The sequence below is a fragment of the Budorcas taxicolor genome, chromosome 6 (genome assembly GCF_023091745.1).
Source record: "Budorcas taxicolor isolate Tak-1 chromosome 6, Takin1.1, whole genome shotgun sequence".
In the NCBI taxonomy this organism is placed as follows: Eukaryota; Metazoa; Chordata; class Mammalia; order Artiodactyla; family Bovidae; genus Budorcas; species Budorcas taxicolor.
The window spans coordinates 70,103,253-70,121,861 of record NC_068915.1 but is presented as its reverse complement, the minus strand read 5'-3'; the positions used below and the strand labels follow the sequence as shown (position 1 = coordinate 70,121,861).

General features: G+C 47.2%; 1 protein-coding gene across 2 annotated transcripts in view; it reads right to left on the bottom strand.

Moving 5' to 3' along the window:
• PDGFRA (platelet derived growth factor receptor alpha) overlaps nt 1–18,362 on the bottom strand; it is a 48,022-nt gene extending 29,660 nt beyond the window's left edge. The window contains exons 1-5 of one of the 2 annotated variants that reach the window (XM_052641806.1): nt 18,307–18,362; nt 8,961–9,013; nt 7,177–7,494; nt 3,311–3,571; nt 1,845–1,975 (exon numbers count right to left, since the gene is read on the bottom strand). In XM_052641806.1, the coding sequence (XP_052497766.1) occupies nt 1,845–1,975; nt 3,311–3,571; nt 7,177–7,494; nt 8,961–9,009 (759 nt within the window). In that variant the 5' untranslated portion in view covers nt 9,010–9,013; nt 18,307–18,362. Of the gene's footprint in view, nt 1–1,844; nt 1,976–3,310; nt 3,572–7,176; nt 7,495–8,960; nt 9,014–14,679; nt 14,706–18,306 lie in introns of those variants that run through there. The other variant, XM_052641808.1, reaches the window with a different exon arrangement.
• Nucleotides 18,363–18,609: the final 247 nt, after the last annotated feature.

Genomic DNA, 18,609 nt, shown 5'->3' with positions numbered 1-18,609 from the left:
GGTTTGATCCCTGGTCTGGGAAGATCCCACATGCCACAGGGCAACTAAGACCACAAGCTGCAACTACTGCAGCCCTTGAGCCTGGAGCCCATGCTCTGAAACAGGAGAAGCCACTGCAATGAGAAGCTCTCACAATGCAACTAAGAGAAGCCCCTGCTCTCCCCACTTAGAGAAAGGTGGAGTGCAGCAACAAAGACTCAAAGCAGCCATAAAGAAACAAATAAATGAAACTTTAAAAAAAGTTTCTATAAAAAATAAAAATAAAGGCAATCAAGTATGAACAGAAATATCAGATAGCTTCACATTTTGGGGAAGATGTATACCTATTGGTCTACGAATGTCTCTTCAGTACATGAGGTTATAGGGCAATATGTGAAAATGTTCAAGTTTCAGTCAGACGCCCCAGGGAGAAAGGAAAGGGGCAGCAAAGCATGGGGGAGAGAAATGGAAAAAAGGAGAGATACTATCAGATGCCAAAAAAAGAGCAAGGAGCAGAAATTTGCAAACTAGGAGTGAAGGGGAAAAGACCATATATATATACACATATATGTTTATATGTGTGTGTGCGTGTGTATATATATATATATTTATACACAGATGGTTTTTGCGCACTGTTTCTACGTGGGACCATCACAGCTTTTTACACACAGTTCATACACACTTACCATATGTTAGAATGAATGAGAACTGGACTTAACATACACACACCAATACACATAAAATAGGAAAACAAGAAGGACCTACTTACTATATAGCACAGGGAACTATACTCAATATTTTGTGATAATCTATAATAAAAAAGAATCTGAAAAAGAATATATATATTTATATAACTGAATTACTTTGCTGTACACCTGAAACTAACACAACTTTGTAAATTAAACATACATCAATAAAATAAAAAAAAAGAATGAATGATACCCTATGTGAAAATTCCCAGGGACCAGAGATGACACAGTGGCTCCCCTTCCCCATCTCCACTCCTCCCTTCTTCTTTCTGTGGATGCGCCAGCTTCCACCAGAGTGCTTGGGATTCAGCAAACATCACTAAATCTTTACTGAATGATTCAAGTTATGCCTGTTCACTGAAGGAAAGTTATGCATAGAAAAACCAGGCAGGAATTCCCAGGCAGTCCAGTGGTTAGGAATCTGTGCTTCCTCTGCTAGGGGCCTGGGTTCGATCCTTAGTGCAGCTGCGAGGTACAGTCAAAATAAACAAACAAATGGACTTTTTATAGAGGAATTTCCCTGGTGGTCCAGTGGCTAAGACTCTGTGCTCCCAATGCAGGGGGCCCAGGCTGGATCCTGGTCAGGGAACTAGATCCCACATGCTACAACTAAGAGTTTGCATGCCACAACTAAAAGATTAAGACCTGGCTCATATTAAAACAAAGGCAAGACCAGGCAGGCAAGAAGCGGAGTATCGTGGGCGTCCCGAGGCAGGGAAGCAGGCAAACAACATTATCCAATACCTCAAAACTCAAAGGCATGGGAGCCAAGAAAAGGAGAATTCATGACTTTCATCAATCAGAAAGTTTTAAAATTCATTTGCGTTTTGTTTTGCTAATTCTTTGGTCATTATCTTGTAGCCATATAACCTGCCTATCTGATGAAAAAAGAGCACTCAGTGCGAAATCTCTATGCATTCTGAAGGACCTGGTTCAGCTATCATCATCTCAGACTCCCCCATTGCTCTAAGAGCCACAGCATCCTCTTGTCAGAGTGTGTATCAGAGATGGAAAGCTAAGGTCAAGAGGAGGTCAGTGTCTTGCCCCATGAGCGATAGGTCTTTGAAGCCCTACTGTGATCCACTCCCTGCTGCCAGGGGCCTTAAGGGTACTTACCATTTGTCCAGGGTAAGTCCATTGAAAGTCAACCACCTCGTTGTTAAAGACGGTACAGGTGACCACAATCGATTCGCCTGCCTTATATACAGTCTTAGGAGATTCCATTTCCAGATCAAGTTTTGATGTTGCTATTTAAAAAAAGAACAAACACAAGAACCTAAATATCCAAAGTATAGTCAGGATCTTACAAGGTTTGAATTTTTAAAGAAGATTCTGAAAAATAATTTGCAAACAACATTGATCAAGACAAAATTTTGAAAATCTCAGAAGCCTTGATCTGCGTTAACATACATAATTTGGTATAAAGTACTCCATCCTAAAGGAGATCACTCCTGGCTGTTTATTGGAAGGACTGATGTTGAAGCTGAAACTCCAGTACTTTGGCCACCTCATGCGAAGAGTTGACTCACTGGAAAAAACCCTGATGCTGGGAAGGATTGGGGGCGGGAGGAGAAGGGGACGACAGAGGATGAGATGGCTGGATGGCATCACCGACTTGATGGACATGAGTTTGGGTAAACTCCAGGAGTTGGTGATGGACAGGGAGGCCTGGTGTGCTGCGGTTCATGGGTTGGCAAAGAGTCGGACACGACTGAGCGAATGAACTGAAGTGAAAACACATACACGTATATACATATAGACACATGCAAAACAGTAACAATAGTAATAATAAATTCCATTCACCAGAAGACCACATTCGCATCCTCAAGCATTTGGGTGCATTACGACTGCAATCACTTTTATTGACAGATCAAGGCTTTACTGACTTCCCTGTCCTAGCCACTAGCTCCTATCCCATCATTTATTTATTCTCCTCTTCTCTCCCATTCTGCTTCCCAGTTATTCTCAGCATTTCTAGAACCTAGCATGGAGTCTGGCATAAAATAAGCCCTTCACAAGAGTTAAATGGCATACTCTCGCTAACACCATACCTGCATGTAAGTGCTCTACAAATGTGTTGGCCCAAGCGTGGTTTATACATTCCCATTTGCATTAACCACTCACATCACAGGGATGAAGTCGACAGCTACCAGCTTTTCTCAAAATCGCTTTTCTGAAGTTATTAAAATTAACCTAGAAGTCCAACCCCCACAGGTGTGTGTTTGTAGTTACGGCCTTTGTAGTCAGGAATGTGACTAAAACAGTAAGAGGCTTATGCAAGAAAAAAAAAAATTCCTTACAGTATACTGAAGTTAACTGATGAAACACAAGATCGTACATGGATAGGAAAGATTTTGCCTTGGGTAATGCCAAGCTTCATATTATCACAGCCACAGAGATCAGCTTAACATTGTAGGTTCAAGGTGGGGTTAACCTACCTTGAGGAGGCTAATGCCAAGTCCCCATATCAGAATTCGGGGGCTCCATCACTAGGGACTAGAATTTAAAAAGAAAATTCTACATGCATCTGATGACTTTGCCTGTACCTCTTATTTACAGAAGGTAAGAGAGGGCACAAGTACCTGTGTAAGCATAAACATTGAATGGAATGGTCTGGAACTTCTTCCCTCTGACCGTGGCCTCACAGATATAGAGCCCGACACTGAAGGTTCCTTTAAAGCCTTGTCTGCTGTCGTAGGAGGCATGCACTACCCCCTCACTGCTGAGTAAGGTCACCGGAGTCTCAGGATCAGTTGTGCGGCATGGGATGATGACTGAATCTTCGTCCTCCACAATGACCAAGGAATCTGTCATTCCTAGAGGTACGAAGGCTACATCTGGGTCTGACATTTGGGGGAAAAAAAATGAAAAACACATTAAGGATTAATTTCACCTTCACACATATTTGCAGAAAAATTACTTCTTTGGCGTCTGTCATATTAGGTATGAGTTCTACTTTTCCTCATAAATCCAGAAGTGTCACCCCACTGACATCTGCCATCCTAACAGCTAGAAGGTGACTTTTTAAAGTATGCACAATACCAAATTGCCCATGCCTTCTCAAAAAATACTGAAAACAAATATAAATATTGTCAGAAATGGAGGTCAAAATTTAAACTACAAAACACAAAACAAAATGGATATTAAAATAATCAAGTCTGAAAACAATCATCAAGTCTGCTCAAAACATGAGAAAATACTCATAATTTTTGAATTATGAAATGCTTTTTTACAACGCCTATCACTATAGCTGTATTACTTGAAAAGTAGTACAGAAATCTACTAAAAAAATAACCTCTCAAATAATAAATAAAATGTATAATTCCACAGCCTGAGAATTTTCTTTTCAAAAGAAAACCAGCTATTGAAACTACTTGGTAATAAGTACTGAGAGTTTCCAACATCAGTTTCACAAAGGATACACAACTCTAGATAATTACAAACAAAATCTCTAGCAATGCAGAGCCTGGCCAGATGATGTTTGTGCTAGGGCAAGGGAAGAATAGGAAAAAATCTCTGGACAGTCTTAGACAGATCAAGACTCAGTTTAACAAACCCGCCTTCCTACCACTGTCTTCAAAGCAGGGGGGCATTTATGTGAGAATGACAATGGGTAACATACTAAATATCTACCCCTTTTGAAACAACTTTTTTTCAAGTGTTAAGAAAGAAAGTTGATACAGATGGGAAAGGCAGAATAGACAGATGAGAATGGCAGAATAGAAGTGAAGAGGGTTTGATCCATAGTTACAGAAGACAGAGAAAGGTGCCAATTTTAAACATTTTTTTTGGCTGTTCCATGCAGATAAGGGATGTAGTTCCCTGACCAAGGATCAAACCCAGGCCCCCAGAAGTGGAAGCTCTCAGTATTAACCAATAGACCTCCAGGAAAGTCCCAAGGAGCCAATTTTAAAAACTTGAAAAAGCAGAAAGTTAGGAAGATATACTTCTGAAACTCCCTTACTCAATGTCTGCTAAAACAACACAGATGGCAAGAGCTACAAATGGTTTATATGCTTGTTTATTGAAGCCAAGTACTCTAGTTTGGGGGCTTCCCATGCGACTCAGGGGTAAAGAATCCGCCTGCCAATGCAGGAGATGCGGGTTCAGTCCCTGGGTCAGGAAGATCCCCTGGAGAAGAAAATGGCAATGCACTCCAGTATTCTTTCCTGGAAAATCCCATGGACAGAGCCTGGCGGGTTACCGTCCATAGAGCCGCAAAAGAGACACAACTTAGCGATTAAATAAGACAAGACCAAAATTCTAATTGTATTCCCCTTTAATTCAACCATCTATATACTAAAATTGCCATGACTTGAATTTGTTTTTAGAGTTCCAAATTCCTGAACTCTATTAGCAAAGATTCCAAGAAACAAAGCCACAAAATAACTTCAAGTTAAAATATACAGTTTGATCTATAACACATCAGCCAGAGTTTCCTTTAAAGTTCAAGTCTTCCCTACCATCAAGTACTACTTATGCAATGCAAGATCCAGGTTCTATCCCTGGGTTGGGAAGATCCTGTGGAGAAGGGAAGGGCAACCCACTCCAGTATTCTTGCCTGGAGAATTCCATGGACAGAGGAGCCTGGCGGGCTACAGTCCATGGGGTCACAAAGAGTCGGACATAACTGAGCAACTTTCACTTTTCACAGATATAGACACAGGTACACAGATAAACATAGATCATTACAAAGGAATGTCCAGAGAATGCTAGGTGGGTGGTAAAGCAAATGAGATGCATGAGCTTGCATCTCAAGCTCATGGCTAAGTCTAGCTGCTTAGGGTGGCTGCTGCCAGAAAGTACCACATACTCTGCCTGACTCTGAAATCCATCCCAACCTTAAGCCGTGCCCTCCAGAGATGTTTCCAGACAAAGACTGTGTAGAACTGGGTCTCCCTAGACTGGAGGACTCCCAGACCTTCTTTATACAGAGGTCTAGGACTCATCTACCCCACCTTCCTTCCCTCTCTCCTTCATTCAGGGTCACACTTGCACTTCAGGCAGACAACTCTCCCAGCCTCTGCGGGATCCCTCCACATTTTCTCTCATAACCAGTGAACCAGTGAAGTTGTTCAGTCGTGTCCAGCTCTTTGCAACCCCATGGACTGTAGCCTACCAGGCTCCTCCATCCATGGAATTTTCCAGGCCAGAGTACTAAAGTGGGTTGCCATTTCCTTCTCCAGGGGATCTTCCCGACTCAGGGATCAAACCTAGGTCTCCCACGCTTTACCATTTGAGCCACCAGGGAAGACTTTCTCTTATAAGCCTCCTCTTTAATATAACCCTTGCATATTTAACCCCACCTTACTCCTATGCTGGCATTTGCTTCTTGGAGGAAAAAACACAACATCGACCAAAATTTTTATTAGAAAGAAAAACATCCATTCCAACTCATCAAGGTTAAATACAGGCACACCTTGGTTTACCGCACTCTGCTATATTGGGCTTCACAGATAACTGGATTTTTCACAAATTGAAATTTTGTGAACGTTTCATCAAGAAAATCTATTGGTGCCATTTTCCCAACAGCATTTGCTCACTCTGTGTCAAATATGGGTAAATCTTGTAATACTGCAAATGTTTTCATTATCATTACATTTGTTTCAGTGATCTGTGATTGGTGATCTCTGATGCTACTACTGTAAAAAGATTACAACTCACTGAAGGCTCAGATGACGGTTAGTATTTCAAGCAATAAAATATTTTAAAATTAAGGTATGTACATTGCTTTTTAAGACATAATGCTATTGCACACTTAACAGGCTACAATGTGAGACTTCTCTGGTGGCCCAGTGGTAAAGTCTCTATGCTCCCAATCCAAGAGGCATAGGTTTGATCCCTTGGTCAGGGAACTAAGATCCTGCATGCCACATGACATGGCCAAAAAAAAACCTACAGAAGTGTAAACATCCAATGCATGAGAAAACCAAAAATAAAAATTTGTATGACTCAATTTATTGCAATATTCACTTTATGTTGGGAGTCAGGAACCAAACCCACAATCTCTCCGAGGCATGCCTGTATACGTTTTCTTGAATTTGAAAAATATCATGGTTATTTGGAAGCCATTATAATGAACTATAAGCTACTCCAAGATAAGGCCTATCTAACTAATTTTTGTGTCCCCAACACTTAGCAGTGCCTGATACCCAGTACATACAAGTATTTGCTGAACTTGATCAAAATGAATAGAAATGAGTACATTTCAGATTTTCCTCACAATACCAATAAAAGATGCCACAATGAAATGGTTTTCAAAACTTTCTAAAATGTTAACAATGAATACTTCTGGATGATGACAGGACAAATGATCTCGATTTAAGCTTGTATGTTTATAGTTTTCAAATTTTCTCTGATAAATATTTACTACTTTTATACTTCTAAAAACTTTATGCAATTAACAGGCAAGACAGGACAAGCCTGTGGGGGGACCCAGGCAACTCACCTGGCACATAGATGTAAATATGTCTGCCCTCGATCTCGTTCTCGTCCATCTGCGTGTGGTTGTAATAGCAAGTGTACAGCCCAGTGTGGGCCGCCGAGGCGCTGACCACTTCCAGCACCGTCACAAAAAGGCCACTGTTGTTCTCCTCGTTTCTGATTTCCACGTCAGGGTACTCTTCTTCAGACATGGGGTACTGCCAGCTCACTTCACTCTCCCCAAAGCATCTCAGAGAAAAGGATGAATTCAGCTGCACAACCCTCTCATTTTCATTGGGCAGGATGGAGGGTAATGAAAGCTGGCAGAGGATTAGGCTCGGCCCTGTAAAAGGAAACACGCTCTGAACAGGATGCAGCCCGAAAGGACGGTCTCACCCAGAGCAGCTTCTGTGAACAATGACCATTTCTACGCAAAAATTCATTAGCCTGGATGCCCATGAAAGGCCCCCCATTATGAGCAGCACCGCATCTGCTGAGAGCAGCAAATGCTCCAAAGGCCTCAATGGCCCTGTCCAGCCCCTGCTGGGCTCACCCCTCCAAACACTCCAATGGACAGAGGACTTCTCACTCCAGTTCCATATCTTAGACTCACATGTGTGACCACGAAATAGCGCAAGATGGCATAAGCTCAAGCTCATATGGGCTCTTTACTGTCTGCGTTCCCTATGGACAGAGAAACGGGCTGATCAAAGCACAAGGCAGATTTGTGCTCAAGAAGCACGCATCTTCCGTTTCTCACAATACTCTGGCGTGCCTCCTCTCTAATGACTTCCAGAGACCAAAGTAGGAGGATGTGGATTTCAATTCAAAAAGAATAAGTCAAGCCCAAGAGTGAAAACTCTTAAGTTCATCTTAGAACCTAAATGTCAGTTCAGCTTCCCCTGTCTATAAAACTGGAAGAGATATTATGACTAAATTATGCACCCAAGATCATTAATCCCCTTCTAAGCCTGGTGTGGGAATTCACCCAACTTCAGTATGTGTCCACTCTGACTGGTCAGCTTGTTAAGAGGGATGTGGAAAGTGCACCTGAATCCCTATTGTCTTGCAGGTGAGGAATACAGAGTGGACTTCAGAACTCCTAAATCACTGATCATGCTCAATGTTGCCATATCCACCCAGGTGAGACCTAAAGAGACTAATAGGCTTAAGTTAACTCCTCAGACTAGAAAAACACTGGTGTCATGGTGAACATCTGCAATTCATGATTATCTGGATGAAAACTAAGAAAGTCCAATAAATATTTCAACACATGGCCCCGCTGGCATCCTCCTGGTGGAAAAGTTAGAAAGCTTCCCCAAGCGTGAGATAGTCAGTAATTCAGTTTCAAGGCCAAAGGTGACTCAAAGATTTTGCAGCAATTAAAGCATCTTCCATTTAAGACAGGTATAACTTAAGACAGGTATAATTTCCTGGATGAAAATTTCCTCTATTTGTTTCCTTTGAGCATTCTTGAATTTATTTCTCTGACCCACCTCTCCTGGAAACCCATGACCCAGGAAATGGAAGAGAGTGGCAGGCAAGTTTAAACTATGATTCCTAACAGCATGTCAATGCCATGGTGACAGACTAAAACTGCCACCAGAGAGCATTCTTTTTGGCATTAGCGCAGTACAGCAAGGAGAACTGAATGTGTGTAGTCATTCGAGATAACATCTTGTTTCTCTTTACTCTTTTGGACTGTTTGCAGGAATATAGGCAATACACCCCCAGAGCACAGAACTTAGGGAAAAAAAAAAAACAGATTTCCCCTACGACAACAAACTCAGAGAGGCTTGAGATCCATACCTGTGAAGAGACAGCCTAGGACCAGGAGTGCCCAATGGGAAGTCCCCATAGTTCTGGAAAATTGAAAAAGTCAAACAGAAACAATGTTAGTCAATAAAACAACTAGTCATGAGCCTAGTTCTCTTTGTCCTTTGAACTATGGAAAATGTTAACGACATCATTTCAGTCAACAACATCCTGGGTTAAGTAAGATTCAGAGTTAAAACAGTAAAACGCCCAAGAAGCAGGAATTAGATAGCCTTGTGTGGCCCCAAGACCATGATAGGAGCCAACTGAAGTCGAAACCCTTTTTGATTGCCTGCAGCTTTCAAATTCCAAAACGTCTCACTTTATTGTCTTGGAATATGTCCAAAAGTACAGAAGAACGGTTCCTCGTAAACCATTTAAATTGATTGCAAAAAACAAATAAACATGTGTATTCACTCAACTTCTAAACTTGAGCTGTTTTCACTCAAAATGGGTTGTCATTTGCTTTGTGCTTTGCTAACAGAAAGTACGCGATCACATCCTCAGCAACCTTTAGAAAAGATGCTTGGACTGCCAACGAATGTCTTAATACTTGAGAACCATTCTGTATGGAGGGTACCAGAAGCTGCACTCACCCAGTGTCACTCAGAGGATATCATACACAGATCTGTAGGCTCAGGCCTGGGGCCCCAGTCCAAGCTCTCCCAGGACCTGCTACACTTAGAGTCAGGCTAAACGAGGCAGAGAAAGCCCAGGGCACAGGCATGGAAGGCGAAACAGTAAAGGAAGTGAAGAAGTGAGAGGAAATGAGAGAGAAAATGTGGCTAAATTCCTGTTTCAGGGATACAGTGAAGCATAGGATAAAATTCGATGGACAATTCATCTTCACACAGGTCCCTGTACCTTCAGAAAGCAAGTTCTCCACTCTGATCTCCTGCAGCGAATTCTGGGGAACAGAAGAACAGTGGAGAGAGAGATTGAAACCGAATGTCCCTAAGACACTAACAGGGAAAAGCAGTGGGCAAGAAAGAGAGGATAAGGAAAAATAAGGGAGGGAAAAATGAAGAGGCACTCGTGCTGCCCTGAAGTAAAACCATGAAGAGTCTATTCTGGTCCACCTTCTGAAAAGGCCCCTTTATCCTTTTCTTTCCATGTACACCTCACACATTTTATCATCTCCCCCTTCACTTCCCACACAAAGTAACTCAGAAAATGATCTTCCTGAGGTCGACCCAAAGGAGCTTGCAGGGGTTGGGGCCATTGAGCACCCAAGTTTCAAATAAAGAAGCTCCACTAAGAGTCGTGGGCAGCAGCACAAGCTACAAGATGATCCTTAAAAAATCACCCAAGCCTGGGCTTGGGATACACTGGGTCCCTGAGTTGCTCAAAACCCCAGTTCACACAACGGAACGAGTTCACGGCACTTAATTTGTTCCATAATTTGACTTTGGAAACTAAGATGTGTATGCATGGTTTCTGAGTAAACTGTCTAAAAAACAGAAGAATACAGTCAATGTATGCCTGTGTTTAGCCCTTGTTTCCTCCTCCTTTTTTTTGGTTGCAGAGGATGCAGTAGATAACAGCCTAGTAGTTTTTGGTAGAGCCTGATCATTGATTTTCACTTGAAACTGGAAACTGGCCTACCTGCAGACATCAGATTTCTGCCTCATTAAAGTCTACCAGATAAATGGAGGAGGAAGAAAGATGGAATGCTGATAATGGGGAGGGAGGAGTTAGACAGGGAAAAAAAATGATAATTCTGATTTCTCCCAAGCAGAACAAGAAACCAGTATTTGCTCAAAGTGGCCATGTGTATGCCATGCTTGTTAACAATAACCCTTTGAAATATCTGATGTTTTAAAGTGCCACTTGAGGCTCAGAGAGGCTTAGCAAATGACCCAATATCACACAGCTGGTAGTAAAGCCAGGATTCTAACACCAAGTCTGTGTAATGCAAAAACCACCCTCTCTCCAAGCCACCATATGGTCTCTCTCAAGGGAAGGTCTGTGTTTTAGCCTTGTAGGCTTCCCCCACCCTCAACTATTTCCTCATGCAAATTGGGGCCCTGCTTTCCTCCTCCGCTCACTGCCAAAGCGAGAGAAGCACAAGGCGCTCTGAACCCGAGAGCAATATGCACAGTGCTGGCTGGATGACGGCCTCCAAGGATCCTGGCATGTGCCAGGGGTTCAGGGTTTCCTCACTGCTGCAATGACGGGCACAGGGTCCCCAGAGCCAGGCTGGCCAACCTGATTTACCACATGGCCTGTGTGTTTGTACATATAAATATCAGCCTCCCACTGATAATCCACTTAGCGAACTTCAAAGGAGCCCTCCACAGCCAGCTTGATGTCTTGGGTTTTATCACATTTATATCCTGCATTTCTCTAGTGGGGCTTGCCAATGATGCACTTTTAAAGCATTCTGAAGCTTGACAGAGGGGCTCACTGCTTTTACAGGGCAGGCTCTGAAGGGCATTTTGCCCTGGCCAGGCCCCACCAGACTTCCTTCTGTGCATCCAGATACGGGGGACCCAATGCCAGAGAGGATTACTTACTGACATACAAAGTGGGCAATGAAAACAGGACCTCCGAGCAAGCGATAATGGTGCAAATACTGAAAATCAACATGTGTTTGCTCACCATTTCAAACTCCCATCTCTGATAAGAGTGGTTCCCTGGCTAGAAACCCAGGCGTAGTTGTGAAGTTTCATGTCATTACTCATCTGTGACTCAGACAATTTACTCGTGAATAATTGCAGACGGTTAGCCCTACAGGGAGGTGATGGAAAACAACTGGAGAGAACAGAGCTTTCCCTGCCTCTTGGCCCTGGAGTAAGAATCTCTAGGAGTGGTATTGCTATTTCCACTGTTTTTCTACTCTGGGAATAAATGCTCCTTCTGAATCAATACTCCCTATCCCAGCGCTCATCCAAAAGTCAGACGTGCAAATATAATTGAGGTTGCAGATTCAGAGAAACATGGCATGCTATGAGTCAGCAAGAATACATCACTTTGCAAGATGGAATGATGGATTTCATCCAAAAAAAATTTAATCATAATCATTTCTCTCATGCCAACTGTATGTTGGACTTCTGTCACAATCCTCTATAATCACAGCTCATTGCCACTGGTTAGAGAAACAATCAGAGAAAAAAAGACCTCTGCTGTGTTCACTCTCAGGCAAGTAAGTGTGGCCTCCCCTTCCCCCGTCATTCTCATTTGTTTCTTCTCTCAATAGACGCTGATATGAATGAAATGGCACTGGACTAGGCTCTGATCCCACATCTGACACCCAGTCCACCTCTCTGAACCTCAGTCTCTCTCTGTAAATCAGCACTAAGAATACCTGACTTGCTGGCTTGCTTTAATGCATTATTATAAAGACTAAATTCCACACAGTTTAATTAAAAGGGCTTCAGAAACTGCAGCTGTTGGTTTTCATGCTGCCTTTTTCTGTGCGCTCCAAAGATGTCTTAGCCAAGCGGGACATCAGAGTGGCTACTTCAACGTCTATTTACTGAGAGAGTCAGGCCCCAGAGGCCACTGGACTGGCCCTGCACCACCAGTGTTAGTGGAGAATTGGGTCTGAACTCTGATACGGGGAAGCCTGATGTAGCTCTCAAGACTGTTCCTAGCTGAACTAATATATATACAGTCATGTAAACAAAGAAAAAAATCTGTTTGCAGCCACTATTCTTTCTCTTTAACACACTGCCATGCCCATCCCTGCAAACAGAAGTGAAGAGCCACTAACTATGACTCTACAGTCAAAACCAGCATGCTAAGCCAGAGAGTAAAGAGACGGCAAGCAATGCAAGGGCACTATTTCCAGAAGGCAGAGCATGGCATTCTTCTCACAAAGCCAGAGAGCTGGCTTCCGGATCACCAACTGCTCAACGCAGCCTGCTCCAGAGCCGCTGAATATTGAATTTCACCCCACCCTGGCATGATTAGAGGCCACTGAAGACTCTCTCACAGTCCCAAAAGCCACTGACGACTTCAAGATCCAGATTTCCGAGGTTCAGTTAATTTCAGCTCTCCTTACTTAATTCTAACTGTCAAAATTACATGTGCTGTTTTTCTTCCCTGTGACAAACATTCCTGTGACATTCAGTCCAGGCGGTCCAAATGCTGGTTCACCCTGGTGGCAACTTGAGCGAGGGAGTGTTTACTGGGCTCTGCACCTCACCAGAACCTGTTTTGTTGTTTTTATCTTCTTGAGTTCCATTAGACATTCCAGTGCTGGGTGGGAGCTGCAGTATTTTTACATGGGAACATTTTATGGGACAATCTGAGCTCATAAACTTTTCTGCTCCCCTGTACCAGATATTTAACCAGGGGAGACTAAAATGTCAACGTCCTGTTGACTGTCACCAAATTGGTGTGACACCCAATGGGACAACCTTAGGTGCAGCAGCTTGTAGTCCACTTGAGGCTCACCAAATCCCCGACACTAGGGCTGCACTGTAAAGGGAAACGCAAAAACTGGCCTATCTTCTTCGCAGGTCTGCTATGATAACCCAATGTGGTGGGCCAACACTTGGCTCATTAGGTAAATACAAAGGATTAACCACTATGGCAAAAGACTACCCCCAAAGTCCATAAAGTAAGAGTTGTCAGTCCAGTGATTCTTGTAGCTTCACAGAAAAAGAAAACTTGGTCCTACCGGACCGAAAAATGCGTCTTGCTGATGCCACGACTTGCTTAAAATCTCCGCGAAGCCGATGCCAGCAAAGGATCGTTGAGGTTCTCATATAAAACCAGCAGGTGGCAGTATTGGTCCAAGAGACAGGCAGTCCTCGGGTTTCGCGGGGACGTAGATGCTGCTAACAAGCTCTGTGTTAACATGTCTCAAATCTTCCAATCTCCTACTTTATTAGGTTGCACGTTTAGGTTTCGTGCTGCCCTCTGTTCAAAGCCCGTAGAATAGAAGCACGGCAATTGCCGGTGAAAAGGCTTAACGTTCCGCTGGGCCCCAAGAGAATTCGCCAGACATCATCACCAGCACCGTTAGCATCATCCCTGCCCCGCGGGTCGGCTGGGGCGACTGAGCTTCGGGAGCCAGGAAAATGGCGCTGCCATTCCAGGTCTCAAAAGTTTGGAAGGTTCAGCAGGAAAAGCCACTCGGGAGTAGCTCGAGTGGTTCAGGGTTTTGTTTAGGCAATCTTCTCCCCATCTTGCAGTCTCCACCCGTTGAGGGGAGACAGACCACCTGGGCCGCGCTAGGTGGGGTCCCCGACGCCGCGGCTGGGCGCGAGCTGGGAATTGCGGGCTGATTGGAAACCCCGCAGGCGGGGGCCGCGACGGCCACGCAGCCTGGAAATTGCGGGCTGATTGGAAACGACTGTTCCCGTTGCACAATAACGCGGGGTCATAAAACAACAGCAACAGGCCGCCTGCGCGGCAGGACTTTCGAAGGGCCAGAAAACAAAAGTCGCCCCATCCCTCCAAAGGAGTGCCCAGGACCCTATATCCTCCTCTTCGCCCATATTTCACTATTATGACACCCCGACCCTTATCACCAAACCCAGGAACCTCCGCCCCTCTCGCACACCCAGAGTCTCCAGGGCAAAGTGCCTGCAAGGCGCCACTTTGAGGCTCCAGCAGGGGGCAGGGTGACCGAGGTTAGTCGAGTCCTGGGTCCCAGCGCTGCTCTCCGACCCCGCAGCGGCGCCGACCTCCCGAGGCTGGCGGGGAGCCGGACGGCGCGCCGGACACCCGCTAGAGGGCGCGGCAGCAGCGCGAATCTTACCCGGCTCGCTCCTCGCTCCCGCCGGTCGCTCCGGCTCCGGGTCCGGGTCCCCGACAGCGCAGCGGGGACCGCGGCTCGCCCACCTTCGCAGGGGAGGATCTGCGCTGGCACGGTATGGCCCCGCCACGCCCCCACAAACCCGGAGCTGGCTGCGGACCACGCCCTCGGCCGCTCAGTCACCCTGTGGCTGGGGACAACGACCGCCAGCTCCCGGGTTTAGCGTCCGCATCCGCCGCACTCCTAGCTTAGAGCTGCGGCGGCCGCTGCGCCCTAGACTCGATGCTCGGCGTTTGCATTGTTTTCGACTGAGACCTGAGACGGGGGCCGGACGGGGTGGAGGGAGAAGGATCGAGGGGTTTAGGGTTACAGTCGCACGCCAGCGCCTCCTATGGGCCTGAAAGCGCCACGGCCGCGGACAGCTGCGCGGAGAAGGCTGCTTGGAGCTGAGGCTGCGCTCCCTCCGCTTTAGAGAACCCAGCCACCCCCACTGCGTCCCCCTCGCCCGACTCTCGCTTTGCCCAGGTTGCCCTGTACACACACGCTCCGCCTGCGCCTCTCGCTCCCCTTTCGCAAGGAAGGGGTAGACTGCAATAGGTGGGAAATTCCGAGGTCCTCTATCCCTTGCAATCTATATTTCCAACGGATCCCTGGTTCACTGTTCAGCTGAAAACAAAAGGAAAATGCCATCGATCCATTTCAGCAAAATACAAGCACCAGCAGAGCCCTAGAGCACTGTGGGGAAAAGCAATCTGCCCCAGCTCTGCATCCCGCGCAGAAGGCAAGATCGCAAGACCTTTCCCCTCTCCCCTCGTACCCCGACGGCTAATGCTGCGCGCGCGGACCCCATTAGATTAGAGGCCAGAGAGATTGAGAGCCGCACCTTTCGGCCACTAAGCAGGCTTTCAGCTTTCCTCCTAGAACTGCCACTTCTCCACCAACAACATGTAACAGTCGCAGCTCCCTGGAGGCCAGAGGGAGTCCCACCCACCGGGGTCTGCAGGAAGGCGCCGGCCACCACGTCCCCAGGACGCGTCCCGGCACTGCGCGCCGCCCACGGCCGGTCCCCAGGAGGCACAAAACCGGCCCGCCTCGGCGCCAGACGCGTTTGCAGCTGGAAAGCCTGGCCCCGATGCCCCTCCCCCTACACCCCTCCCCAGTCCGCGCCCCGGGAGGAAAGCGGACCTGGGGCCGGCAGCCGGGGCTCTGCTTCGAGCCCCTCTCTGTCTAAAGACTGGCGCTTCCGGGTGCCTTCTCCCACCTCGTCTTTCTGTCTCCCACCCGCCACCACCCGTCGCTTTGGAGTCCAGCTACACTTGGGTCAAACCCAAAGCAAGCCTGTCCAAGAGCCCGCAGTAGGGACTCACAAGGGTGTCAGTGAGCCTGTTGGGGAGTGGAGTAAGGGCCCCCTTGACTGAGAGGATTGCGAAGAGGAGAAAACCAAGAGAGAAGGAAAAGAGGGAAGGAAAAAAGACGAGAGAGAAGGAAAAGAGCAAAGCAGCAGCACCAGGGCCCGGGTGGGTCAGATGGAGGTGGGGCTTGAGGGTGGGAGGGAATGTTAGAACCAGAGCCAGCGCGTCACCGAATGAGGTGCGCACGTCTGGGGAGCCCCTTCCTCCCCTCCACGGGTCCCCAGGCTCGCCGGTCTCTGGGGTGTTAGTCCGGTGAGCTGGGCGTCTGATTGTCGCGCCCCGTTTGCCCCGGATGATCTCCCCGCTCTAAAAAGCTGCCTAGTTATGTTCGAGAGCGACAGTGCGGAGGCGAGTCGGTCCAAAACGTTGAGCAATTCGATTGAAGAGCCAAAAAGCCATTTCCCACACAGCGCAGCCCGGGGCTTTTCTAGGCGGCCGGGCCGGGCGCGGGGCAGTCCGGACCTGGTAAGGGTCATCCGCGCTCCCTCTCCAGCCTCCGTTTGTCTCTCACCCTTGGAGATGGAGTAAGTGGCAAGTTCTTCTAAGCACTCTTTCTGCACGTCCTGGGGTCCTAGCAGGGCTGGGGGGAACAAAGTGTGGAGAGGGCACTCTGGCTGCGGGAGAGACAAGGCTGAGACGCTTGGCCAGGCTACTTCACACCTGGCCAGGAGGCCGAGATACCTGGTCCCTTTAAGCAGCGGTCGAGCCACACTCCCTCTCGCTCTGAACTGACAGAGACCCTTTCCGAACTGAACCGCTGATCCCAGTTGTTTCCGAGCCAAGGGGAAGCTGCCTGCTCCCTTTGCGCTGTCTGGAGAAGTTCATCTCATGTATAAAAGCCTATTTCTATGGGGATAGACGATGGAAGAAGGTGGGGCGCAAGGAGACCGCTCCGGAGCGAACAGAGGCTGGCACAGGGAGTGAAATAGATACAGGGACACTGGAGAGGGTGAAGCAGCGCTGGGCCAGTGCAGGGGCGAGTGCCCCGCACCCCCGTGCGGAAAGGGGCACGGGTACCCCGAGGCAAGCAGTGAGGGCGGTTCGCCTCCCATATATCTGTCTTACCTGGGAACCAAGTTTCTCCGTTCCGAGTTGTCCCTAACTTCCCCCACAAGTTCTCCACTTTTTTTTTTTTTGGCGACCTTCTTTCTTTCCTTCCTGCGGTTGGGACTGGGTAGCAGCAGAGCTCCGGGCTTGGCAAAAACGGTTCCACCGAGGAATGGGGTGCGCAGAGATTGCTGGGGGTGGAGACCACCGCGCACAATGAGGGCCCCTAGGAGCGCAGTTTGAAATTCCTCAAATCCCAGTTGCTGGAATGCGAGGCGACGACGACTTCTTCACTCGGGGCCAAATGTGTTTGTCATTACTCCATAGACCGCCTGCCTGCCCGCCAGCCCGCGCCGCCGTCGCCCCCGCGCTACAGCGCGCGACCCGAGCGCGCTGCGGGGCTGGCGCCCTCTCTCCCTCGCAGTTCACTGATTGCCGCAAACCACTGATCCCCAAACCCTCGCCCAAATCGGCGCCCCCTCCGCTCGTCTCGCAGCCGCCACGGTTGTACTGAGTCTGGCCCTTACCGGGCGCAGCACCCTCCAGTAACTATGCGCCCTGGGTCGGCGCCATGTGCACCCGGTGGGCACCCCAGGTCCAACCCTCTCCAGCCGAGCCCTTCACGCCTCCCCTCCCCTCAACCCTTTCCGCTCCCCACTCGGCGTTCGTCTCTCCCCACCTCCCTCGGTCCACCAGTCGCGCTCCACACCGCCGGCTACAGTGCTGTCCCGCCAAACCGCGGGCGAGGAATGAAAATACTCATTAAAAACCTGTAGCCTTCCAGGACTCCATGCCAAGAAGAGGGCAAACACCTCTGCCCCCACTTCTCGTCCCAGTATACAGGAATATCACCCCCAACCCCCAAAAGAAACCTCAAAAATGTAAGCCTCAACAATTTCTTTGGGAGGCCATAGAGTTGTTAGAAAAATACTGCTTTTAAAAATAGGTCTGGAAAATGTGTTTTTTTAAACCCCTAGACTTTCGAACTCTATGGTTATCTTCCCTCCAAGTGAAGTTTATTCAGAATAAATTACTCTCTGGACATACAACTAGAATTCGACTCCAATTTTTTTTTTTCATCGCCCAAAGTTTGAAGTTACTTTACTTCTAACCCAAAGAGCCTGATTAGGGATTTCTTTTAGAAACAAAAATACTTTTTCTCCTCCCTTACCTTCTCCTCCAATGTCAATTCGCAATGAAAATCCTACATGAGGAGGAAAAAGTGTGTCCACGGCCTGCAGCCCTTTCCTGCAGTCCCCTCCTGTTTCTCTCCCTCTAGCTCCAACTGTAATGGGCTCAAAAACCGCGTTTTGTAATTGATTCAATGTTATAGTCCATCCTTCTAAAACTAATCATTTGCTCTAAGTAAATAGCTGTCAGGAAATGAAGCCCCCCCTCCCCTTGGCCTCTTCAAAATAAGAGTTTCCCTCGAACTCCGTGCGCTCTGAATCTTCCAGCCTCCAGATTGCGCCTT